At 39.9% G+C, this 21,956-nt stretch overlaps 1 protein-coding gene and 1 long non-coding RNA gene across 8 annotated transcripts in view; one reads left to right on the top strand and one right to left on the bottom strand.

Annotated features, from left to right (window-relative positions):
* Positions 1–21,956, top strand: part of SLC15A1 (solute carrier family 15 member 1) — a 52,104-nt gene that overhangs the window by 3,941 nt on the left and 26,207 nt on the right. The window contains exons 2-10 of the mRNA XM_045009199.1: positions 5,570–5,598; positions 9,758–9,842; positions 9,929–10,070; positions 13,534–13,653; positions 15,221–15,320; positions 15,607–15,697; positions 17,314–17,397; positions 19,270–19,352; positions 20,456–20,542. Coding sequence (XP_044865134.1) covers positions 5,570–5,598; positions 9,758–9,842; positions 9,929–10,070; positions 13,534–13,653; positions 15,221–15,320; positions 15,607–15,697; positions 17,314–17,397; positions 19,270–19,352; positions 20,456–20,542 — 821 coding nt within the window. The remainder of the gene's footprint in view (positions 1–5,569; positions 5,599–9,757; positions 9,843–9,928; positions 10,071–13,533; positions 13,654–15,220; positions 15,321–15,606; positions 15,698–17,313; positions 17,398–19,269; positions 19,353–20,455; positions 20,543–21,956) is intronic.
* The window catches only part of LOC123366096, a 59,459-nt gene continuing 37,728 nt past the window's right edge, over positions 226–21,956 (bottom strand). For 3 of the 7 annotated variants that reach the window (XR_006577920.1, XR_006577917.1, XR_006577930.1), the window contains 3 exons: positions 20,887–20,974; positions 12,098–12,168; positions 226–669 (listed from right to left, as the gene is read on the bottom strand). This is a non-coding gene — a long non-coding RNA (uncharacterized LOC123366096). Of the gene's footprint in view, positions 670–1,220; positions 1,412–9,134; positions 9,194–9,679; positions 10,263–12,097; positions 12,169–20,886; positions 20,975–21,956 lie in introns of those variants that run through there. The other 4 variants (XR_006577922.1, XR_006577923.1, XR_006577925.1 and 1 more) reach the window with 4 other exon arrangements.

The raw sequence follows: 21,956 nt of genomic DNA on the forward strand, positions 1-21,956 counted from the left end.
CCATTGGCCACAGTTCGCCATCCCAGGCCAATGGGGGCTGCGGGAAGTGGCGCGGGCCAAGGGATGTGCTGGCCGCCGCTTCCTGCAGCCCCCATTGGCCTGGAGCAGCAAACCATGGCCAGTGGGAGCCACGATCAGCCGAACCTGCGGACACGGCAGGTAAACAAACTGGCCCAGCCCACCAGGGTGCTTACCCTTGTGGGCCATGTGCCAAAGGTTGCCGATCCCTGATTTAGTGCTTAACTAGAGGATTAAAGGTATCTCATGTCTTTTTGCTTTAAACAGGTATTATTTGTCTAATGTTTAAAATATTTTGGCAATGATGAGTGAGAGTGGTATAGATTGCTCTTTGGGACATATTCTTTTGCAGTGAAAATATGTTAGTCATGCAGTTCATTTTCCATAAAATATGGGAAAAAATTATAGCCACATTGCCATTAAAATAATATATTACTTTAGCATATTTTACAAGGCAGAATCAAGGATGATGATACAAACTGGAAATACTTTCTGGCCTCTTTGTGTCTGGCCTTACTGAAAAAACATCCAATGAGGGGAAAATTTTAAATAATGAATGAACTTCTTCACACCAACATCCAGAGAATCCCAGACCCAGAAAGTAATACTCTGTGCCAGATGAACTATCACTCATGTCCCCAACAGACAGTCCTGGAAAAGATGGAGACACAGTCAGTTTAATGGAAGTTAGTCTTAAAAACAAGTTAAAGTAACCATTTTTAAAGTCAAGGACAGTGAGGGCTGCATAAAACAAAAATGGATGCCACCAACACGTAATGTGATTTTTTAAAGTGCTGAGCTGCCGTTAAAGTCAATGGGAACTGCTGGGTGCTGCTCAACACTTTTGAAAATCAGGCCAATTATTTAGGTGCTAAATAAGGACTTAGTAGCACAGCGTTAGGCTCTCATTTTGAAAATCTTGGCTCTGGTGCATTCAAGAACTTGATCAGCTTCCCTGGTGAAGGATAGTGAATCCCTGAGACTTAGTTTAGAAATGGTCAAGAAGCAAGTCAGAACCATAAACATTAATGTTGACTGATTTCCAGAAACATAGAAGCCCACAGTGTAACATCTAGTATTTGAAAAATGGCTCTGAAATGTACTCAGCCTGGATGCATACGATAGAGCTTTCTGCTAGGGACGTTGCTTCCAAATGCACAGCAAGAAAAATCAATTGAATTCAAGTCAGAAAAGAACACTTGCCTTCCAAGGATTAGAGGGTAGACAGGAATAAGATCCTCAGAGCTGTCAGGAGGAAAAGATTTTATTATGCTCAGAGAGTCCATCAGCTCCCAGATATAAGTCCCCATAATGTACGCTAAAAAGTATGAACATTTCTCCCTCATTTAAAGAAGTGAATGTTGAGGATTTGCTTCTGGCAATGACCAAGGCCCTATAAAAATGGGAAAAATACATGCTTGAGGATTCAGTACTCCCTGCAAGATTCTTAGATAGAATAATACAGAGGAGTAGTTGACCCAGTAATTAACCATGCAGAAGGATGTGTTAAAACGTGCTTAGTGGGATTGACATTACTTTGTTTGTTTGTTTGTTTGTTTGTTGATTGAGCACTGGCAAGGCCACCAATATTACATATTGAAATGAAGCCTAATCATTTTCACCCATGGAGGTACCACTGTGGTCCAGGAAATTCTGCCAATTTATCTCATGGAGTTTTCCTCAGAACCTCCTCTCAAATGAGAAGGCTTAGGGTTGGTAGCCTCTCAGGCTTGCAGCTCCCTGAGATCCATAAAGAAGGGAATCCCCATATGGTTGCATAGCAGTAGACACAGAGAAGACTCAGCAACCTTATGGTGTCTCCAGCAGAGTGGTCAGCAGACAACAAGGCTACAGAGAGTGACTTACTGGTCCTGTGCTCCATCCCCCCCTTGCACCCACTGGTTATATACTGCAATTATTTTACCTATTAGCCTTTTGAATTTGAAAACTAAGGCCTCCTTTCAGTGCCTGTAGAATTCAGAGAGCTACACTTCTTTTATTGTTCTTTTTTCTTCCAATGTAGGTCAAAATATCACAAACACAAATACATATATTTAAAAGAATAATAATTGCTGGAGATATGGTATAGCAAATAACAGTGCTGCAGGTGTTCTGAAACCATCAACATGTAAAAATATTCAGGGATAATATTATGGACAGATGTAATCTTTAGCATGGATACCTTGATATCCACTTATGTTTCTCTTTGTTTGAATTGCATAAGCAACATTTTTGTTAATTTCAGAAATAGCATGTAAGGGTATTTATCCTGAAATGATCATTAAAACAGTTTTTGGTATATTTTATACTTCTTTATTTTTATAAAGAAAAAATATATCCATGCTTTTCATGTGTTGATTTTCCTTACTTTCCATATTCATTTTATCTGTGTAGCATAATTATTCTATTTGTCAAAATAAGAGATTAAATCTTTTAAAAATAAACTTGCACAATGTACTAACAAGTATATTTTCAATCAGTGCTAAAATTTAACATAGGGCCCTTTGTTTTCAGGTTTTATTTTATTTAATTTTTCCCAGGAATGTATCAGTGTTTATGACCATAACAACAAAAACAGGTAAAAGTCAGGGCAAAAAAATATTAATAATTTTTCAGGGTAAATATCAGAGTTTATTCTGGTGGACAGAAAGACAGGGGGGAAGTATTCAGTAGATTAATGCTTTGAATTCTGTTCACCAATGTGGTTTGCTGCAGAACTAAAACAGAATTCAAAACACAGTGCCACCTCTGAGTTTAAGAATACAGTATGTCTCTAATCCCCAAATAAAACTTTTCATTTGAATAAACAGTTTACAGTTGCATACACTCAACTTCATCCTTTTCTTCTGTTTTTTTAAACTTTCAAATACGTCCTTGTGTTCTGAAATGTATTCTTCTCATTTTAGTGAGTCAAATCTTTAAACTGTTATTTGCTAACAGCTTGAAATGTGTACGTGGTGGGCGTGAGATTCCTCAGTACATTCAGATGCACATGCACTTCAGAGCTTGTGTGCCTGTATTTTTATTGTGTGTATTTTCTAGACCAGGGGCTCTCAAACTTCATTGCACCACGACCCCCTTCTGACAACAAAATTACTTCACGACCACAGGGTGGGGGACCGAAGCCTGAACCCACCCAAGCCCCACTGCCCCGAGTAGGGAGGCCAAAGACCATGCTCTGACGCTCTGGGCAAGGGGGCCAAAGCTGAAGCTCAAGGACTTCAGCCCCAGGTAGGGGGCCTGCAACCTGAGCCCTGCCGCCCCGGGGCTGAAGCCCTCAGGCTTTGGCTTTGGCCCTGGGCAGTGGGGCTTGGGCTTTGGCCCTGGGCCCCAGCGAGTCTAAGCCAGCCCTGGTGACCCCATTCATAGGGGGTCCCGACCCATAGTTTATGAACCGCTGTTCTAGACCAGTGGTTCTCAACCTGCAGCTCATGGGCCACTTGCGGCCCAATCAGCCCACAGCTGTGGCCCATGTGATATCCTCAGGGCCATGTAGGAAGTATATATATTGTGTGGATGAGGCCTACGTAACACATAGAGAGCTGCATATGTGGCACACAATGGTAATTAGGTTGAGAACCACTATTCTAGACTAATATATAGCTTTACTTCAATAGGCAGCTTTGCATCTACACACAGACTAATGTATTATCATAATACATATATCTCATGCAGTGTATTGTATTTTCCTAATAAAACAAGGTATTTTTATATATTTGAATGATATAAAAGTAGTTAAAATAAAAAAAATGAATATTTTTGTAAAACCCAGGAATTTTTCAGTAAAAATTGTTTTAAACGGAAAAAGAAGGGGCTTAGGTATCCAGCACTGTTGTTGTCAGTACACTGTGTACACGTTTATGTGCACACAGTGAACTATGGACTACATGCTACTCAAGTAAGCAGAAATAACATTTCCTTTCATAATGACAATCTGTTATAGTTTTGTTTAGTTTGCAAACCAGGATTTCAAAGTACACATCCCTGATGTACTTGAGTTTTATCTTCAAGATACTGAACTTTTAACATAAGAAGTGCTGACGTCCATTATATTTTCACACAAAGATTTCTTTATCAGCAATGACATGAACCCCGTGTCTGTCAGCAAAACTCACTTTGGAAAAACATGCTTCAGAGGCCTGCAGAACCACTCTGGGCCCTGAGCATCAAGGCATCCAGTCCATCAAAGAATTTAAACATTTCCCACTGATTTCAGTGAGACTACTCACATGTTTAAAGTTAGTAACATGCTTACGTGCTTTGCTAAATCAGGCCGTAGTGCTCAGTATTTTGCAGAATCTACAGGATCAAGCTGAATGGCATTTGTCTTTATCTTGTCTCTACTTCTTACTTTTGCCCTGTCTGTAAAGCAAGCTGTAAAGGTAGCGCACCCAGAGCTTAATTTGAAGCAGATCACGGCTTTGGGGCTGTTTGATAGTTTGGTGTCGCCTGGATTAGTGATGATTTTATGGTCTGAACAAGTTTTACAGTATGTGTGATACTGCCTTGCATTGTTCATGACTGTTTTTCATTTGAGATATGTATGAATCTCGGGACTCCTACATTCTTGTGTATTTCTTAGCTCCCCTCATCTTACTAGTAAAATTAAATATTAGTACTTGTTCCCCGCTGGCTGAAAGCATATTATAAAGATTTTTTTTCAGTCTGTACAAAATATCATAATTTTCTTCTTTAAAACTTGTTTTCAACTTCATATTCCTTTGCAATGGACTAAATATCCAAACAATGATGCCAAATGTGAATCTGTGCCAATTACAGAAGTATTTCACTTCTGTCTATTAAACAGATAAGTGAAAGGCAACCAAACTTCAAACACTAGGATGATCTGAACTAAATTCAAATGTTATGGCTAGTTTCCTATGTAAATATATTAAAACACCAAAGCATACAGACTGCAGCATGGCAATTATTATGAAGAGCTGGCTTTTACAATGAGACTTTCTACAAATATTAAACAATAAATGTGTGTTTCTATAGTTTGTATTTAATAGAGAGGTAGCTTTAGTATGTACTCAAACTTTGCTTAATTTTTTTGTTTTCTATTTTTTAAAATTTCTTATTCAGTTTACTGCCTGTAATTATATTTTCAAAACCCTTCCTTGTTCAAGTTTTTGTATACAGTTAATGCCTCTTAATTGATACATAAACTAAATATCTTAGAGTTTACTAATTATGGTATGGGACAGAAAATAAATATAACTTCCAAGCTGCAATTGCTCTACTATAGATACACAATACAAAAACAATTTCATTTAATTTTGAAACAATCGTTTCAGAGTATAAAAAGCCACACATAGAGGTCTGAAAGTTTACTTACCCTGTACATACATTTTATCTGTAAAAATGCTTATGGCTAATGAATACTGCCAAGTTTATACTGAATTATTTACAGTTTAAATTAATTAAGAATATTTTTCTTATTAAGAGTATTGTGTTTATTATTAAGCTAAGATTATTGTGTTTTCCATTGTCTTGGTAAGAAATGTTATTTCCTAGTTTACATAAATTTGTTTCTCTCTTTTTCTAATAGAGAAAAATAAGAAGGAAAGAAAATATGGGGTTAGTATTTATTTTTTTAACTCTGAAAAGTGTTTGATTGTTGTACTCAAGTAATGTTCCCATTGTTCCCAACATACTACATAGACATGCTGAGCCAAAATCTCTGCTGAATGGACATAAGCCCAGCTGAAGTCAATTGAGTTGTGCCCATTTACATCAGCAGAGAATTCGATTCACTGCCTTAGAGCCTGATCCAATGTCCATTGAGGTCAATGGGAGTCTTTTGACTTACTTCAGTGGGCATTAGATCAGGCCTTTAGAAAGACTCCCAGCCACTGCATACACCTAAATGTGAGCGAAGAAGAGCAGGGTGGTCTGTGGAGTGTCCTAGTACCTGACACCGTGTCACAGTATCCCAACCTCCCCGGGCCAGACAGCGTATGCAGATCATTATCGCTATCCTGATTCCATTCTACTGAGATCAGAGCTCACTTTCTTTCTTTCTGAAGCTCCCAACAGTATCTAATTGCAATTTACTTTAAAAACTCAATATCTAATTCAGTTATCAAAAAAGTAAAGTGTTTTGGCCTAGGATAAAAAATAAAGAGAAAATCCTGAAATAAAAGTGAAGCAGAATGTAAACACAGCAGATACCTTCACTACAAAAAGTGTAGCTACCAACACATAGTTATGTGATGTAGTTAAGCAGGATGAGAGCTTTACATATTAGGAAGACCTTTGTTCATCTGACTGCTCTGGTATGTCTGTAGAAGGGGTGGTACCCCATCTCATTTTTCTCTTATAGAAACCCTAATAAGCAAATATATTCTTACGCTCATTTGTTTAAGATTTTACCCAATATAATACACCAAAGTTTGTCAAGAAACTGAAAAATAAAAAAACAAATTGAGCCTAGAGTAAGTTTGAATGTAATCTAGGCAGGCCCATCCTTGTGTTTTATCTTTTTTTTATTATTTCTCTCAGTTGTAATATTTACAAGCATACTTCTTTACATGCAGCACAAGGTTTCTCACCCACAGCCCATAGACTGCCATTAATGTATCTTCCATCAATGTAGTCTCTTGGACGAATGTCTCATTACCATGCAAGTGTAACTAGCTCTGAACTCAAGATCAGTGTTACAAAATGTCTCAGAACATATCCATCACTGCAGCAGATGTAATTCATAACAGTTGACAAGCTACTGACCATCATACTGAGTTGTGTTTTTGTGAAAGCTGTAGATTCAAATGTAGTAACCCTTTAATATGATAGATAAAAGACACTAATTTATACTTCCAATGTGATGGACACAATAAGTCTTTCCATATCTAGCTTCTTAATAATTGAGAAAATTGGTGGAAATTTAATTTGAGCTATGTTTAGAGGTTCCACTATTGACCAAAGCTTCTCAATTCACTAACTGCAGGCAGGACTTCCATTGTACAACTTCTTTCAGTTGGACCTGTTGGGCTGTTTTTCTTTGCATTGAATTGGATCTGAATTATTAACATTACTGCAATAGTCTAAATACAAAAATTACTGAAATCTCATAACATTATATCAAACAGTATCAAATGCCACTTTTCAACAACAAATTGCTCTTTAATTCCAGAAAAACTTGACCTCTGGAACAATTGATTTTTTTAAACCTCAAACTAAATTATCTCTTAGATTTAGCCTGCATATTAATATTGATTGCTTTTTAAAGCACTATTTGATAATCTTTTTCACTTTAACTGTAGCTGACATATACAATTATGTTTAATCTGTGTTCAAAGATCCTTCTGTACTTGATCTTTTGCCACAAGGGTTATATGGTTTAGTATCAAGATTTCCTGTGATCCCTCGTCTGGCTAGCCACACAAGACTGTATTGTCCCCAGTTTAAGAAGTCTGAACTATGAGATATCTAAAACAAGTCTGAACTATGAGATATTAAACACAACTCAGTATGAAATTCTTCTCAGAAGTTAGGTAATTTCTTATAGTACACAATAAAGCTTTCCAAGTTTTTTAAAAAGCAAGGTATTAATCACAGAACTGACTATAGTCTCAGGACCAGATCCCCAGTAGGTGTAAATTGACATAGCTCCATTGAAATCAAATGAAGATTTTCTTAAGATTTGATTCTGCAAGCTGCAGATCTAATAACATCGTGCATCTTGCAGGATCAGGCCCATAAACAGTAAGCTAGGAATAGGCATGGCATAAATATGAAAGGCAGAGCATTCTCCTGTTCCCTTTCTTGTTTCTCCACAGAAAACTAATTTTAAAATGTAATTTGTGACACTGTTTTAGCTTTTATGTTTTCAAGATACTGAAGGTGTCTTGTAGTATTCAGTAACAAAAGCTGTACTGCTCTGATAAATTATGATTTATAGCAGAGATACCCATATTTTGAGACAAAAAGGACTGTACTGAAAACTGAAAACCATCAGTCATGCATGTAAATTATGTTATCAAAATTAAACAGTCATCATATCCGCATCTACATTAAAAACTCCTAGATAGACTAAGAGAAATTGCATGTTCATTGTCACCATCAATAAAAACCTGCCACTGATCAGTTTTATCCTTGCCAGGGCCGGCTCCAGTTTTTTGCTACCCCAGGCGGCAAAGAGAAAAAAAAAGCCACAATCCGCTTCATTCTTCAGCGGCAATTCGGCAGCGGGTCCTTCCCTCTGAGAGGAACTGAGGGACCCGCTGCCAAATTGCTGCCGAAGACCCGGATGTGCCGCCCCTTTCCATTGGCCTCCCCAAGCACCTGCTTCCTGTGCTGATGCCTGGAGCCGTCCCTGATCCTTGCCCTGTAGTTATGGCAGGAGGACAGGATGCATTCTATTGAGACATTTTGAAAGTGTCCATCACATTAGCCTTCGGGTTCCATGTGAGATGCTTTAGGTTGTGTTTTGGCCTTGCATGGAATTTACTGTCTCCTGTTCCTATAGGTTTGAATTCAAACACCTTTTGTTATCCATCTGTTTTCCATTCCCCGTTGGAATCTTTTTCTCTTAATTTGGTAGATAGAAAGATTCCTATATTTATAGCTACAAATCCAGATCTTCTGTATTTTTTGCATTTAGCCCATATTTTAGATCTGTACTATATTTGTGGAACTGTACTGACACTGAGAAGGCCAGAGTTAAGACATGGCCCAGTAGTTTGTGAAGCTAGTGTGCTGTTGCTGCTGAGATGTAGAAGTATCTGTTGTGATTCATAATATTCTAATCTTGTAGAGGTACAAAACACATTTGAGGTGATGGCACAGAGGTACTTGTCAAAGTCACAGTGAAAATATACTAGATGGCATTTCAATTTGTGTATCAACGAGCGTACAGATTCCAGTTTCAGGGCAGATAAAACAATAATGATTATTGGCCCAAAAACATTAACCAGTATGCAGAGCATTTTAGCTAACAAAAGGTTTTTAAAGATCTGTGCACATATGTTGGTTGTATTTGCCTAATTTTGTACTCTGTTGCTCTCACCTCAGTACTCAGCATGGCTATGCAACTCAATAATTCATGAATCATCAACTCTTATGGCCTAAAAGATCCAGCATGCAAATACTCACAGTGATATACTCATGAATTTGCATGCCTAAACTTTATCTTCATTGGGTGGAAATACTGGATTCTACAGGGCTCTTTAATCTAGTGGGAAAAGGTACACAAGAACCAATATCTGGAAGTTGAAGGCAGACAAATTCAAATCAGAAATCAGGCACAAATGTTAACAGTGAGGGTGTTTAACCACTGGAACAAACTACCAAGGGAAGTGGAAGATTCTCTTTCTCTTTTTGATGGTTTCATATCAAGACTGGTTGTCTTTCTGGAAGATTTGCTTTAGTCCAACACTAATGGTTCATCATTTGTACCTGACAAGAGAGATCTAAAAATGTCACTAGATTTCAACATAAAAATGTAATTGAATAATAACAGTGTTTTGCATATTTTGGAATACTAGTCAGACCTACTCTAGACATTAGAAGCCTAGCATCCTAAATATGCAATACATGAAGTTTTTATTCAATTACAGTTTTGCCTAGCTCCATTGCAGTCAATAGATTTAACTACACTGGTATGCAATAATTGACCTGTAACTAGTAAAATTTGTACTGACTTGGGTTAGAATTATGAATTGCGGCCAGATAATGATCTTCTTTATACATTTCGTGGCTTTGTTGGAATTCACATTGTACCATTGTTCCCTTTCAGCCAAGTTGCTTTGGTTATCCACTCAGCATTTTCTTCATTGTCATCAATGAGTTCTGTGAAAGATTCTCCTACTATGGAATGCGAGGTAACTTCCTTTTCAATCTTCACCTGTTTTTGGTTTCAGTTACTGATTATCACCTCCCTAACAGATTGTTTTGTTCCCCCTTGTAGCTGTGCTTGTTCTGTACTTCAAATATTTTCTCCATTGGGATGATAACCTATCTACAGCCATCTACCACACGTTTGTTGCTCTGTGCTATTTGACTCCAATCCTTGGAGCAATCATTGCTGACTCCTGGCTGGGAAAGTTCAAGTGAGTGCTTATTTAAAAAGCAAAATAATCAAATGAAGGCATGACTGAAAAAAGCAATGAAATTCCAACTCTTGCTTTAGGGAAAGAGTGTTTCAAACCACCCTCAGGATTCAAGAATACTCTGTCAGGAGCTGGTGTTCATGAATTCAGATTTGTAGAGAGGTTTCAAGTTTTAGTAGATTTCATTCAGAACTGGAAGTGAGGAAAAGCCTGAGTCACTGACAGAAATATTCATTGGGACAAAGAGAGTGTGAGAATGACTCAGGTAGGGCACTCACCAGTGAGGTGAGAGACCCAAGTTCTAATTCACTTGCTGAATATTTAATTATTTATACACAGTAGAACCGTTTCAACAGGAGCGCTCTGTCCCAGACTGCTGCATAGCCCAGTGGTTAGGGCACTCACCTTAGAAGTGGGAAACCCACATTCAGATCCTCTCTCTGCCTCAGGCAGAGGGTAGATTTAAACCTGGGTCTCCCAGGTCCTGGGGGAGTACTCTAGCCACTAAACTAAAGGTTATAAGGGGCATCTCTGTTGTCATTGTCTTTTAGGGGGGTTAGGTATGCTTTGAGCATGCCTTCCTGATCAGGCCCTAAAGGCAAGATAGTCCGGGAATTCATCGTTTCTGGTCCCACTGAAGCTTAGGAATTAGTTAGGCACCAATCTACTGGTTGGTGTCAAGATTTAGTCAGCTGTGTGCATGCCCAGCCACCGAAACTTAGGCTCTTTGGAGACTTTAATGGGGGAAATAGGTATCTATAGCAATGGTGGGCAAACTTTTTGGCCCAAGGGCCACATCTGGGTATGGAAATTGTATGGCGGGCCATGAATGCTCACAAAATTGGGGGTTGTGGTGCAGGAGGGGGTGAGGGCTCTGAGTGGGGGTGCAGGCTCTTGGGTAGAGCCAAAAGTCAGGAGTTCAGGATACAGGAGGGGGTCCGGGCTAGGGTAGGGAGTTGGGGTGCAGGAGGGTGGTCTGGCTGGGGGTGCGGGCTCTGGACTGGGGCTGGGGATGAGGGGTTGGGTGTGCAGGAGTGTGCTCTGGGCTGGGACCAAGGGGTTTGGAGGGCAGGAGGGGGATCAGGGCTGGGTCAGGGAGTTGGGGCACAGGAGGGAGTCAGGGGTGCAGGATCCAGGTGGCACTTCCCTCAAGGAGCTCCCAGAAGCAGTGGCATTTTCCCCTCCAGCTCCTACACAGAGGGCAGCCAGGCAGTTGTGCACGCTGCCCCGTCCACAGGCATTAGCCCTACAGTTCCCATTGGCTGCGGTTCCAGGCCAATGGGAGCTGCAGGGGTGGCACTTGGGGCAGTAGCAGCGTGTGGAGCCCCCTGGCTGCCCCTACGTGTAGGAGCCGGAGGAGGGATATGCTGCTGCTTCCGGGTGCCATGTGGTGCCACGGCACGTGCAGAGCGGCTCAAGCCCCTGACCCTGCTCCCTGGCTGGAGCGCCAGAGCAGGGCAAGCCTTGGACCCTGATTTCCGGCGGGAGCTCAAGGGCCGGATTAAAACATCTGAAGGGCTGGATGAGGCCCCCAGCGCATAGTTTGCCCATCCCTGATCTATAGGGTTATGTGGCAGCCAAGCAGGAGGTTGTGATTGCCTGTTGCACCTAAATGTTGGACTTAGAGATCTAAAGTAGCACCTGTGTCCCCTTTGTGAATTCCACCCTTCAACTTTTAACTCATTTATCAAAACCATGTTTTAGGATTCTGTGTTTTTAGTACAATAATTGATTTATATCAGATTGCCAACGCAGCTTAAACCCCTGATCTTGCAAAAGCTTACTATGAGATCAATGGGACTACTCTGTTGGAACCTAGAACTTGAGTCTTGGCAAGTGGGAATAATATAAAACTTTTGATTTACTTCTAAAATATGCTTTGGGGTAATTTTTGAAGCAAAAAACTACTACTGTAAAGTTCATGAGGAAGGTTAACAGACAGAACTGTGCGGAGGTTAGCCAAAGTACTAATAATTATAGCATTAATATCATGGAGGTTCAATCCTCAAGTAACCCATCTACTGTACCTGTACACTATCACTTTGTGGGAGTACTCTCAGGGACTTTCTCCATACTCTGTTGGACAGGGAGCTCTAACCTGTGAAAGAGGATACATAGCATTTTTGCAATGTGCTGTCCATACATGTAAATCACACAGAACCAATTGCATAAATCAGCGATGGCCAAACCGTGGCTTGTGAGCTGCATGCGGCTCTTTTACAGTTAAAGTGCTGCTCATGGAGACCCCCCCAGGTACCCTCCTATTCTCCACCTACCAGACTTGGGGCGGGGGGGGGAGCGTGGGACCTCTACCTTGAAGTGGGTTGGTGGGATAGGGGCTTCTGCCCAACAGGAAGGGCGGTATTAGGGCTTCAGCAGGAGTGTGTGTGTGGGGGGGGGGTTTACGCCTGCTGGGGCTCAAGCTTCAGCAGGACTGGGGCAGAAGCCCTGAGCACCAGCAGTGGTGCCCCGGCTCTCGAACTTTTGAAGATTGTCGTGTGCAGCTCAGATGGTCGGTAAGTTTGGCCACCCCTGACATAAATTGTCTCTCTATTACTTACATAGCCCTTATCAGCAGAACATTTAAGCACATGTTTAAGTCCCATTGAAGTTAAAGTAAAGAACATGTTTAAGGGCTTTGTGAAACAAGAATGGACACAAGTTTAAAGTTATGAGTTTCTTGATCACACTACAATATGCACACTCAGTTGCCCAATGCAGTGGCAACAGAGAAAGTCACATTTGGTGCTACCGTCGGCACTACTATCCTGATGCTAGTCTTGAATTTTAGTCTTTCATAGATGAATACACTATAATCTGAGTGAACCAGCTAATGGGACAGTCTCATTATTTCTGAAGATACTTTTGTGTAGTTTTCATTATTTTTCCCCTGAAGTTTCAATGAAGAAAAATAGAGAACTATAAATAGTTATGTACTCAGAGCATAGGTTGCATATTGTTGGTATAATGCATATACAATTTAAATTTCACAATATATTAAATAGGACAAAAGGACTTTCACAATCTTACTTTTTTCCCTCACTTGGTTATTAAAGAGGCAATCACTGAAGCACTGACTGATGGTGCAATCACAATATGTTGATGTTAAATAAAATGCCAGAATACATGCCTTTTTTCTAATATCTTTTGTCTCATTACCTTACTTTAATTCAATTAAGTAATATAATAAAATTATTTTTTTTGGTTAAGCAGAGACTACTTTTAAAATAAAGTATCAAAAGTATAACTGGTATGGGATAAATTGTTTATTATTCAGGAAATGTTTTGATATATTTACAGTATCTTGTGATAAGATTCTCATAGCTATTTCATGGTGGATTTATTCATCCTGTTTATTCTAACCAATTATCTTTCTGCCTGAAACATTTTGTGAACTAGAAAGAAATCTGAGTTAGCTGTGCAGTTAAAAAAACATATTTTCTGTCTTCTTCCTTTACAACAGGACCATTATCTCCCTGTCCATTGTTTATACCATTGGACAGGCGATCATGGCAGTAAGTTCCATAAATGACTTGACAGACTATAACAGGGATGGAACTCCTGATAACATTCCATTGCACATGTAAGTTGCATTACACATTCTGTCTTCCAGATTAATGCATGATGGAATAATTTAGTTCTTTAATTTACTGTACTTGTTGCTTTAATTGTCTAATGATCAGCCTCTCCTTATTTACTGCTACTTTTATAAGGAAGCTGTCATATCCAGGTTATATGACCGCTATAATGTGGCAAAGACCACTGAAACCTATATTAATCTGCTGCTTAAAAACCTGCCCTAGAGCAGCTTGAATTTTCACAATCAATTTCCCCAAGATTGAATAGTTTTAGAGAAGAGAACCTGTGTAGTTCACTACTTAAACAGTTCTCCCTTTTATTTTTATGCACCTGAAAAGTTTCACAGGATGTGTGCAAAATTCAAACCATACTGATTTCACTTAATTTAAGTGAGGCAGTCATTTACCTCAAGGCAGATCTCTTTCATTCAAATTTTATTTTAAATCTCAGCTCTGTAAGAGAATGATTACAAAGGCAGACTAACTCTATATTGAGTATGAACTATACATTTTATGAGTTTTGCTAGTCAGACTACAGATTTTCATCACTGCACAAGGTTTGTGCAAAAGAGGTTCTCTGAAAATTTGTAGTTAATAAAATATCCTATTTTACTTTCATCCGATTTTGGAGCTGGAATTTTAACATCCAGAAATATATTATGCAACATATGACACCATTCACATTGCTTCATAAAACTACATCTTGATTTCCAAGGAAAGTATATCATACTCCTGAATAAAATAGAGTATTTCTCCCAGATAAATGAGCCAAGAAAGAATATCTTAAGAATAAGCTAAAGTTCATTATTTTATCTTTGCTTTCTGGCACAGCACATCCCTCGCCCGCACCGCTTCCCGCCGCCCTCATTGGCCTGGGATGGTGAACCGCAGCCAGTGGGAGCCGCGGTCCGCCGAACCTGCTGACAGGGCCGGTAAACAAACTGGCCTGGCCCGCCAGGGTGCTTATCCTGGCGAGCCACGTGCCAGAGGTTGCCGACCCCTGTGCTAGAGACTGTCCTGCACTTCCAGCACAGAAAGCATGGGCCAGGATGATCAGGGACAAAGATGGTTTTATGTCACCTTTCTACTGCCTGCATTCTGGGCTGCTGCAGGGCCTGAAATGGCCCCGGTATAAGGTAGCTCAGCCCCAGGAGCTGCTTTAAGTTACGGCAGCTTTGCCTGAGCTGCCTATAGGCTCTCTGACGTTCAGAATCCCCACAAAGCTTAGTGCTACAATTGCACCTCCATCCCTAATGCACCACCTTGTGTCCTTGGCCCCAGCATGCCCTCCAAGCTGGTGCATCTAATCGGGGCAGAGTAGGGCTGCTTAACTCAGCCCTATGCTGTTCCTGCACGGGGATAATTCTTCTCCAGCCCGTTGCATTTCCTTCAAGCCACCTCAGTGGCATATATAGACCAGAAATCTGTCAATGACATTTTTTAATGTTAGGACACAGTTAAGAATTCCTTTGTTTAATGCTGTTGCTATTAGCAAGCATGGGCATTTTTCCTTGTGTGATGTTCCTTTACCTATACTAAAGTAAACTGAGTGACATTTTCTCCCTTCCCTAGTGGTCTGTCTATGATTGGCCTGATCTTAATTGCTTTTGGTACTGGCGGAATCAAGCCCTGTGTAGCAGCATTTGGTGGAGATCAGTTTGAAGAAGAACAGGTAACAATATTTTTCAAACATAGTTGGACTCATATTTCATTTTTTAATAATAATAGATATACATCTTCAGGTGGTGCCCATTGCTCTGGTATTGGGTGTCCAAAAGAAGAGCTAGATCCTACTACAGTGTTCTCTACAAATACAGACACTGTGTCATCAGTACTAAATATTGGGCAGACTCCAATCTTACATTGTAATTTAGGCCAGCAGAGTCTGATCAACATAATACTGACTAACCATATTCTAAATAGTTCTTTTAAAATTTATTTTCTTACTCTCACTGCAGGAAAAACAAAGAAATAGATTCTTCTCTCTATTTTATTTGTCTGTTAATGCCGGAAGTCTCCTCTCTACTATAATCACTCCAATTCTCAGAGGTAAACTTGCACTGTTGTTGTCTACAAACTGGTTAAACAGCATAGCAAAAAAGAGTAAGGCAGCGGGCTGGATCACTTATTGGATTAGTACTGGATAAGGGTATTTTAGTTTTAGGCAACTACTTGGAGTCCACCCAGAAGTCATTACCATCTGATGGCTTATGAGACATATAGTTTCAGCTTATTTCTAATATAGAAATATCAATATTACAAAACCTCACTGTCATAGTTGATGCTAATGGGCATCTTTCTTGGCAGTCTCAGAGAGGCTAAAAATTGAATGACCATGGAGACTGCACTACTTTCACACCTGATAGGAAGATGGGGAAGCCAGCACTGCTGCTGTGACTCTTGTAGCTCAAAGAAGGCTTTGTTCTACAGTGATATTTAACACAGCATCTTTTAAATCACCACTAAAATCATCAAAAAAGGAGAGGAAAATAATATCATTAGATTTCTCTATTTTGTGGGGGGAAGAGGGAAAGAAGAAAGGGAGCTTTTTATTCAGAGGCTTAAGGGTATTACAGAAGATGCACATATACAGTGGCGGCTCCAGGCCCCAGCACGCCTAGCGTGTGCTTGGGGCAGCATGCTGTAGGGGGCGCTCTGCTGGTCGTCGGGAGGGCGGCAGGCAGGGCTCCGATGGACCTCCAGCAGGCGTGCCTGCGGAGGGTCCGCTGGTCCCGTGGCTTAGGTGGAGCCGCGGGACCAGCGGACCCTCCGCAGGCACGCCTGCGGGAGGTCCACCGGAGCCGCGGGACCAGCAGAGCGCCCCCCACAGCATGCCGCCGTGCTTGGGGCAGCAAAATGTCTAGAGCCGCCCCTGCACATATACATAATATATAGACCCATACACACCTAAAATATACAACAAATTAAGTCAAAATTTTACTACTATCAAAATGGAAGTTTTTATGTGTTCTAATTATAAAGGTCTCATTGATTTTTCTTTAATGGAAGTGACGTCCTGCTAAATGTAAAACAAATGCTAAATCATCAGTATCTGGGTTCATTCCTTAATAAACTGTACATGATTAAATATACTTGTTTTTCTGTCCTTTCTTTCTATGTTTAACTCTGATTACATAGTGTAGTGACTATACACACATGTACACACATACATCTGTAAGTGGAGTATGTGTTGCGCTGTATGATGGATTATAGATTTTATTGGCATGACTTTGGAATGGCTGCTTTCTCAAGAATAGCAAAGCCACGAGAGAATTATACAAATGATCCCAAATAAATGTAGCTCAGACTTGGACCTTTCAATTTCTGGCATTCTATTCCAGTTCATTGCTGTCATTTTATTATTAGTCAACACAATTTGCTATCCTTCCTAGGATAGATGGCAGATGAGCATATGAAAAAATATGAGAGACCCTTCTTTTCTGATATATCATTGAAAATTCCTTCTGTGGTTTGAACAGAAAGAGTCAACCAAAAGAAGAAAGATAGGACTTTATTTAATGGTTTGACTAGAAGGCTGACTAAACTGTCAGAGCAAGACAGATTAGTTGCTAGCAGGCTAGTATACTCCTAGGTAAATTTTATAGCTTCAATGCTAGCTGACACTAGTATACAAAACTCTGTCTAACGCTTTTTAATTCCTTCAGGAGAAGAATGTGGAATTCACACCAAGCAACAGTGTTACCCACTGGCCTTTGGAGTGCCTGCCGCACTCATGGCTGTTTCATTGAGTATGTTGCAAGTTTTCCATTTTATTTATTGCATAAATTCTCTTTATTATATTGGCGACTTTTTATACGAGAAGGGGAAATAAGACTATTTGCTTAGAAATGTGGAGTTAAAGGGAGAGGCTGCCTTGTTCTTTATAATCCAGGATTCCTGATGTAGCATTGGCATAATTGCCAATTAACACCATACAGATAAATATATTTGCATGGTAGAGAGCTCCATATATTGTAATTGCTTGGGTGTACTGCTGCAGTCTAAAAAGGTAAAATATAAATATACATTTATGTACCACTGATCAGGAGTTACATAGTATTATGGACAAGGTTCAAACTATGACAGAAATATTAAAATAGAAAATTGATGGACTACATCTCCTCAGGTTACTAGTCCTGACTCCTTCACAATATCCCAAAACCTGATCGGGGGTAAGAGAGTTCTCATATTAGAGGTACAAATGAAGGGTTAGGCTTGATACCTTTGCTTTGGAAATAGCAGTCAAATCAAAATCTGATAATTAAGGAGAAATTGTCTAATAAAAATAGTTTTACTATTAAGGGTCAAATTGTGGCCTGGCCTGCATGGCAGTGCTAGGGCTTAAGGGAGTGCAAGATGTGTCCCCGTATGCCCCTGCCCCAGCTACCCACATCATGGGTGATTGCACCAGAGGAGAAGCAAGATCCACAGAGCTATTACATCCCTCTTCATGTATCAGAGGGGTAGCCGTGTTAGTCTGGTTCTGTAGAAGCAGCAAAGAATCCTGTGGCACCTTATAGACTAACAGAAGTTTTGCAGCATGAGCTTTCGTGGGTGAATACCCACTTCTTCGGATGCTTCCGAATAAGTCGGTATTCACCCACGAAAGCTCATGCTGCAAAACTTCTGTTAGTCTATAAGGTGCCACAGGATTCTTTGCTGCTATCCCTCTTCATGCACGTGGATGTGAGTGGGCAGAGCCTTGTTTCCACCCCCCACAATGTACATTGCTGTGCCAGCATGTCAGGGAGCCTGCTCTGTACCTGCTATAGATCTGGTGCAGTTTATTCCCTTCCTGGAGCAGCGGGGGAACTCCCATGAGAGCTGCTCCAGAGGCAGCACAAGAACATACTGCCCCTTATCTGTGTTCATGACAAAACCTCAAATAAACCCTAAATGTTCTGCATGACATAGTTTGCTTTAGCTTATGTGGTACTATTTGGAGCATTCACGGGCAGTAAATAAATGTGAAAGCTTTAAATAAGGGAGGTTTTTCAAAGCTGTCATCAAATATTCAAGATTAAGATGAGCACAGAATACAAAATATATTAATACAGTAACTGCAGATGCATTGGTGAAATATTGCATTGTCCTTCTGTATCTAACCATTTACTTGCTTATGAAAAACCACTGCATTTTATCAGCTGCACTGTTCAATGAGCATTGCAGTACAAAGACCAAGGAATTATTTTGTTATAAGAAGCCTTTCAGAGTTCCATAGAGGATAAAATAGCTGCAATATCCAATAAACTTGCTCTTCCAAAATTACATCTTTAATTATAGGTTGTATTAGGGAAATACAGCAGGCCCAGACCTAAGGTCCCCATCTGTTTTGTTTTGTTTTTGTCCTTACTCAAGCAAACTGCCTACTCACTGAAGACATCAGATGTTTGCCTGAATAAGGACTGCATAAAAATCTGTTTAAAAGTCTGATAAAGTATATTGGATTGATTAAAAATTAATTGAAAAATATGTTAATAACTGTTTTATTGCTCTTTACAGTGCTGTTTCCCACTCAGGCTTGGGTTGTTTTAACCTCTTTGTCATTATGTTTTGTATACCAAAGTATTTTCCTCTAGTTTCAGTCAATCCTGAAATGTTTTTCTGTTTACTTATTGTAGTGGTGTTCATACTTGGAAGCAAAATGTACAAGAAAGGTCATCCTCAAGGCAATATAATGCTCGAGGTTTCCAAATGCGTTGGAGTAAGTAATGCCAGACTACCTGGAAAAGCGTGGCTGGACTTTTCAAATGGAGTTGGTCTTTATCACTTATCGATAATTTTTATGACATTCATAAACTTTGTAGTTTGCAAACTGTTTTATTCCATTTCAGTCAGGATTAAAATTCCATCATAATGTTGCAGTTTTTTCAGTCACAATTAATCTGATATTTTGGTGTAAAAGAAGATTCTGAGTTTTTGAGACTTACTCTGATTTCTGTTTGTTTTTCTTAATTGAGCCTAATGAGTTGTATGACACATACACACACACACACACACGCACACGCACACATACATATTAAATTCTCCTGCGTTGACTTAATTTCAAATCAGCCACTTTTTAACAATCCAGCTGCTAAGGTCTCTTAATTTCAGTAAATGTTAGTTGTTATTATGTAGCTAGTTAGTTGTATTATCATGGTTCCTTGAGGCCTCAAGCAAGATCAGGATACAACTGTGATAGAGACTTCAGTGGGGCTTAATGCAGGTTCCTTCAATCCTGACCTGTAGTAACCCCGTTATTCCAGTCCTGTGCTCCCCACATACAGGTCTGCCAGTGTAACTCTAGCACAGCTACATAATATTTGTTGTTGGCATGAGGAATTCATTAGAAAATACATATTAATATTTCATGTAAACAAAATTTATCTTTAAAGTGTAATTCCATGCTGAAGAATTGCTGTGTAAAACTGAAACTATCTTCTTATTTTATTGAACATTGAAAGTGTACTCTGCAAAAACCTGTGTAGACAAGGCCTCAGAGAATTCCCAGTAGCACCCAGTGTTAAGAGGCACTACCTATTTTTCTGAATTGCTTGGTTTCCTCTAATATTGGGAATGTTTTCCTGAATCCAAGACATATGAGACATATAGCAGAACACTTCCTTTAAGTGTTTAAAACAGTTTCTTAGAAACATTCACCTTTTAATAATAATAATCAAAATAAATTTAAAAGAATATAAATTGATCTGAAAGAAAGTTTCTCTTATTATGTCACTTTAACCTTGTAGTTACAAATATTTGTTGCGTCATGTTTAAATGGTATTCAGTGTAATTAATCCAAATTTATTAATGTTCTTTTCACAGTTTGCTGTCAAAAACAGATTTCAGCATCGCAGAAAACAGTTCCCCAAAAGAGAACACTGGCTGGACTGGGCTAGTGAAAAGTATGATGTAAGTATCATTTGTGTGTGCATGAGCACGTGTGCATGGATAGATAGATAATGCCTTCCTCCCTTTTTTCTTTTTTGTTCCACCTGCCTTGTTCACTAGTTATGCAACCCCATACCAAATACCAGGGGAGCTAATGCTGTGTCTGTCTACAGTAATCAGAAGCTAGTGTTCTAGCTAGATCTTACTGCTCTGGCAAGATAGGATGTTTACCATCATGGCTTAATGTAGCTTCAGATTGTCCTCCAGGTATCAGGGCTTTGTGCATGATCACATATTTCACTGAGGAAACTCTAGTGGGCTGAACATAAATGTATTTCTCTCTAAGAACAAATACTTAAAATTACCTGGTAGCAGTTTCAATATGATAGCAAGTATTTTATCTCCAGGGTAGATTTTATGGCCTTGATATAAACGATCCAGCTTCAAAATACACTTTGAATGAAAACACACAATATATATGATAACACATGCAAACAATGCACATTACACTAATGAGGATTATAGTCAATGCCCTATGGACTCCATGGTCATTAAATTTGTCAGAGAATTCACTCCTAGCTGCAGAATTGTGCTCCAGAATCTAAGCTTACATTAAAAAAATATAAGGGGAGTAGTGTCAATGTGGCCTAGTGAATAGGGTACTGGTCTAGGACTTAGAAGACCTAGGTTCTGTTCCTCGCTATGCCACTGGTTTAGCAGGGGGATAACTCAGTGGTTTGAGCATTGGCTTGCTAAACTCCAGGCTGTGAGCTCAATCCTTGAGAGGGCCACCTCCAGGGTTTTTGCCACCCCAAGCAGCAAAAAAAAATAAAAGCCACGATCGCTATCAGCTCTACCGCCACCGCTTCAGTCGCGATTCAGTGGCTGGTCTTTTGCTCCAAGAGGGACCGAGGGACCCACTGCCAAATTGCCGACGAAGAGCCGAACGTGCCGCACTTCTCCGTTGGCTGCCCCAAGCACCTGCTTGCTGGGCTGGTGCCTGGAGCCAGCCCTGTACTTAGGGATCTGGGGCAAAAAAAATCTGTCTGGGAATTGGTCCTGCTTTGAGCAGGGGGTTGGACTAGATGACCTCCTGAGGTCCCTTCCAACCCTAATTTAAAAAAAAAATCCTCAGTTGGTGAAATTATCATAGGCCCCTCAAAACCAATGACCTATAACAATTTACACCAGCTGAGGTTCCTAGCCTCCATGCTTGTGAAAACAAGCTTGAAAATATGAATCATGTGTAGTCAATGCAGTAATGTGTTGCTTTGCACAGGTCCTTTATTATAATATTGCATCCCTTCATTGGTAATCCATACTGAGTTCAAACTCCTTGTCATGGCTTTTAAAGCCCTACAGCTATTCACCCCCAATCTATATGTCTCCTTTTAGGTGGCCTTCTGCACTCCCTGATGATTTTTCAATGGTGACA

Source organism: Mauremys mutica, chromosome 1 (assembly GCF_020497125.1).
Source record: "Mauremys mutica isolate MM-2020 ecotype Southern chromosome 1, ASM2049712v1, whole genome shotgun sequence".
NCBI lineage: Eukaryota > Metazoa > Chordata > Testudines > Geoemydidae > Mauremys > Mauremys mutica.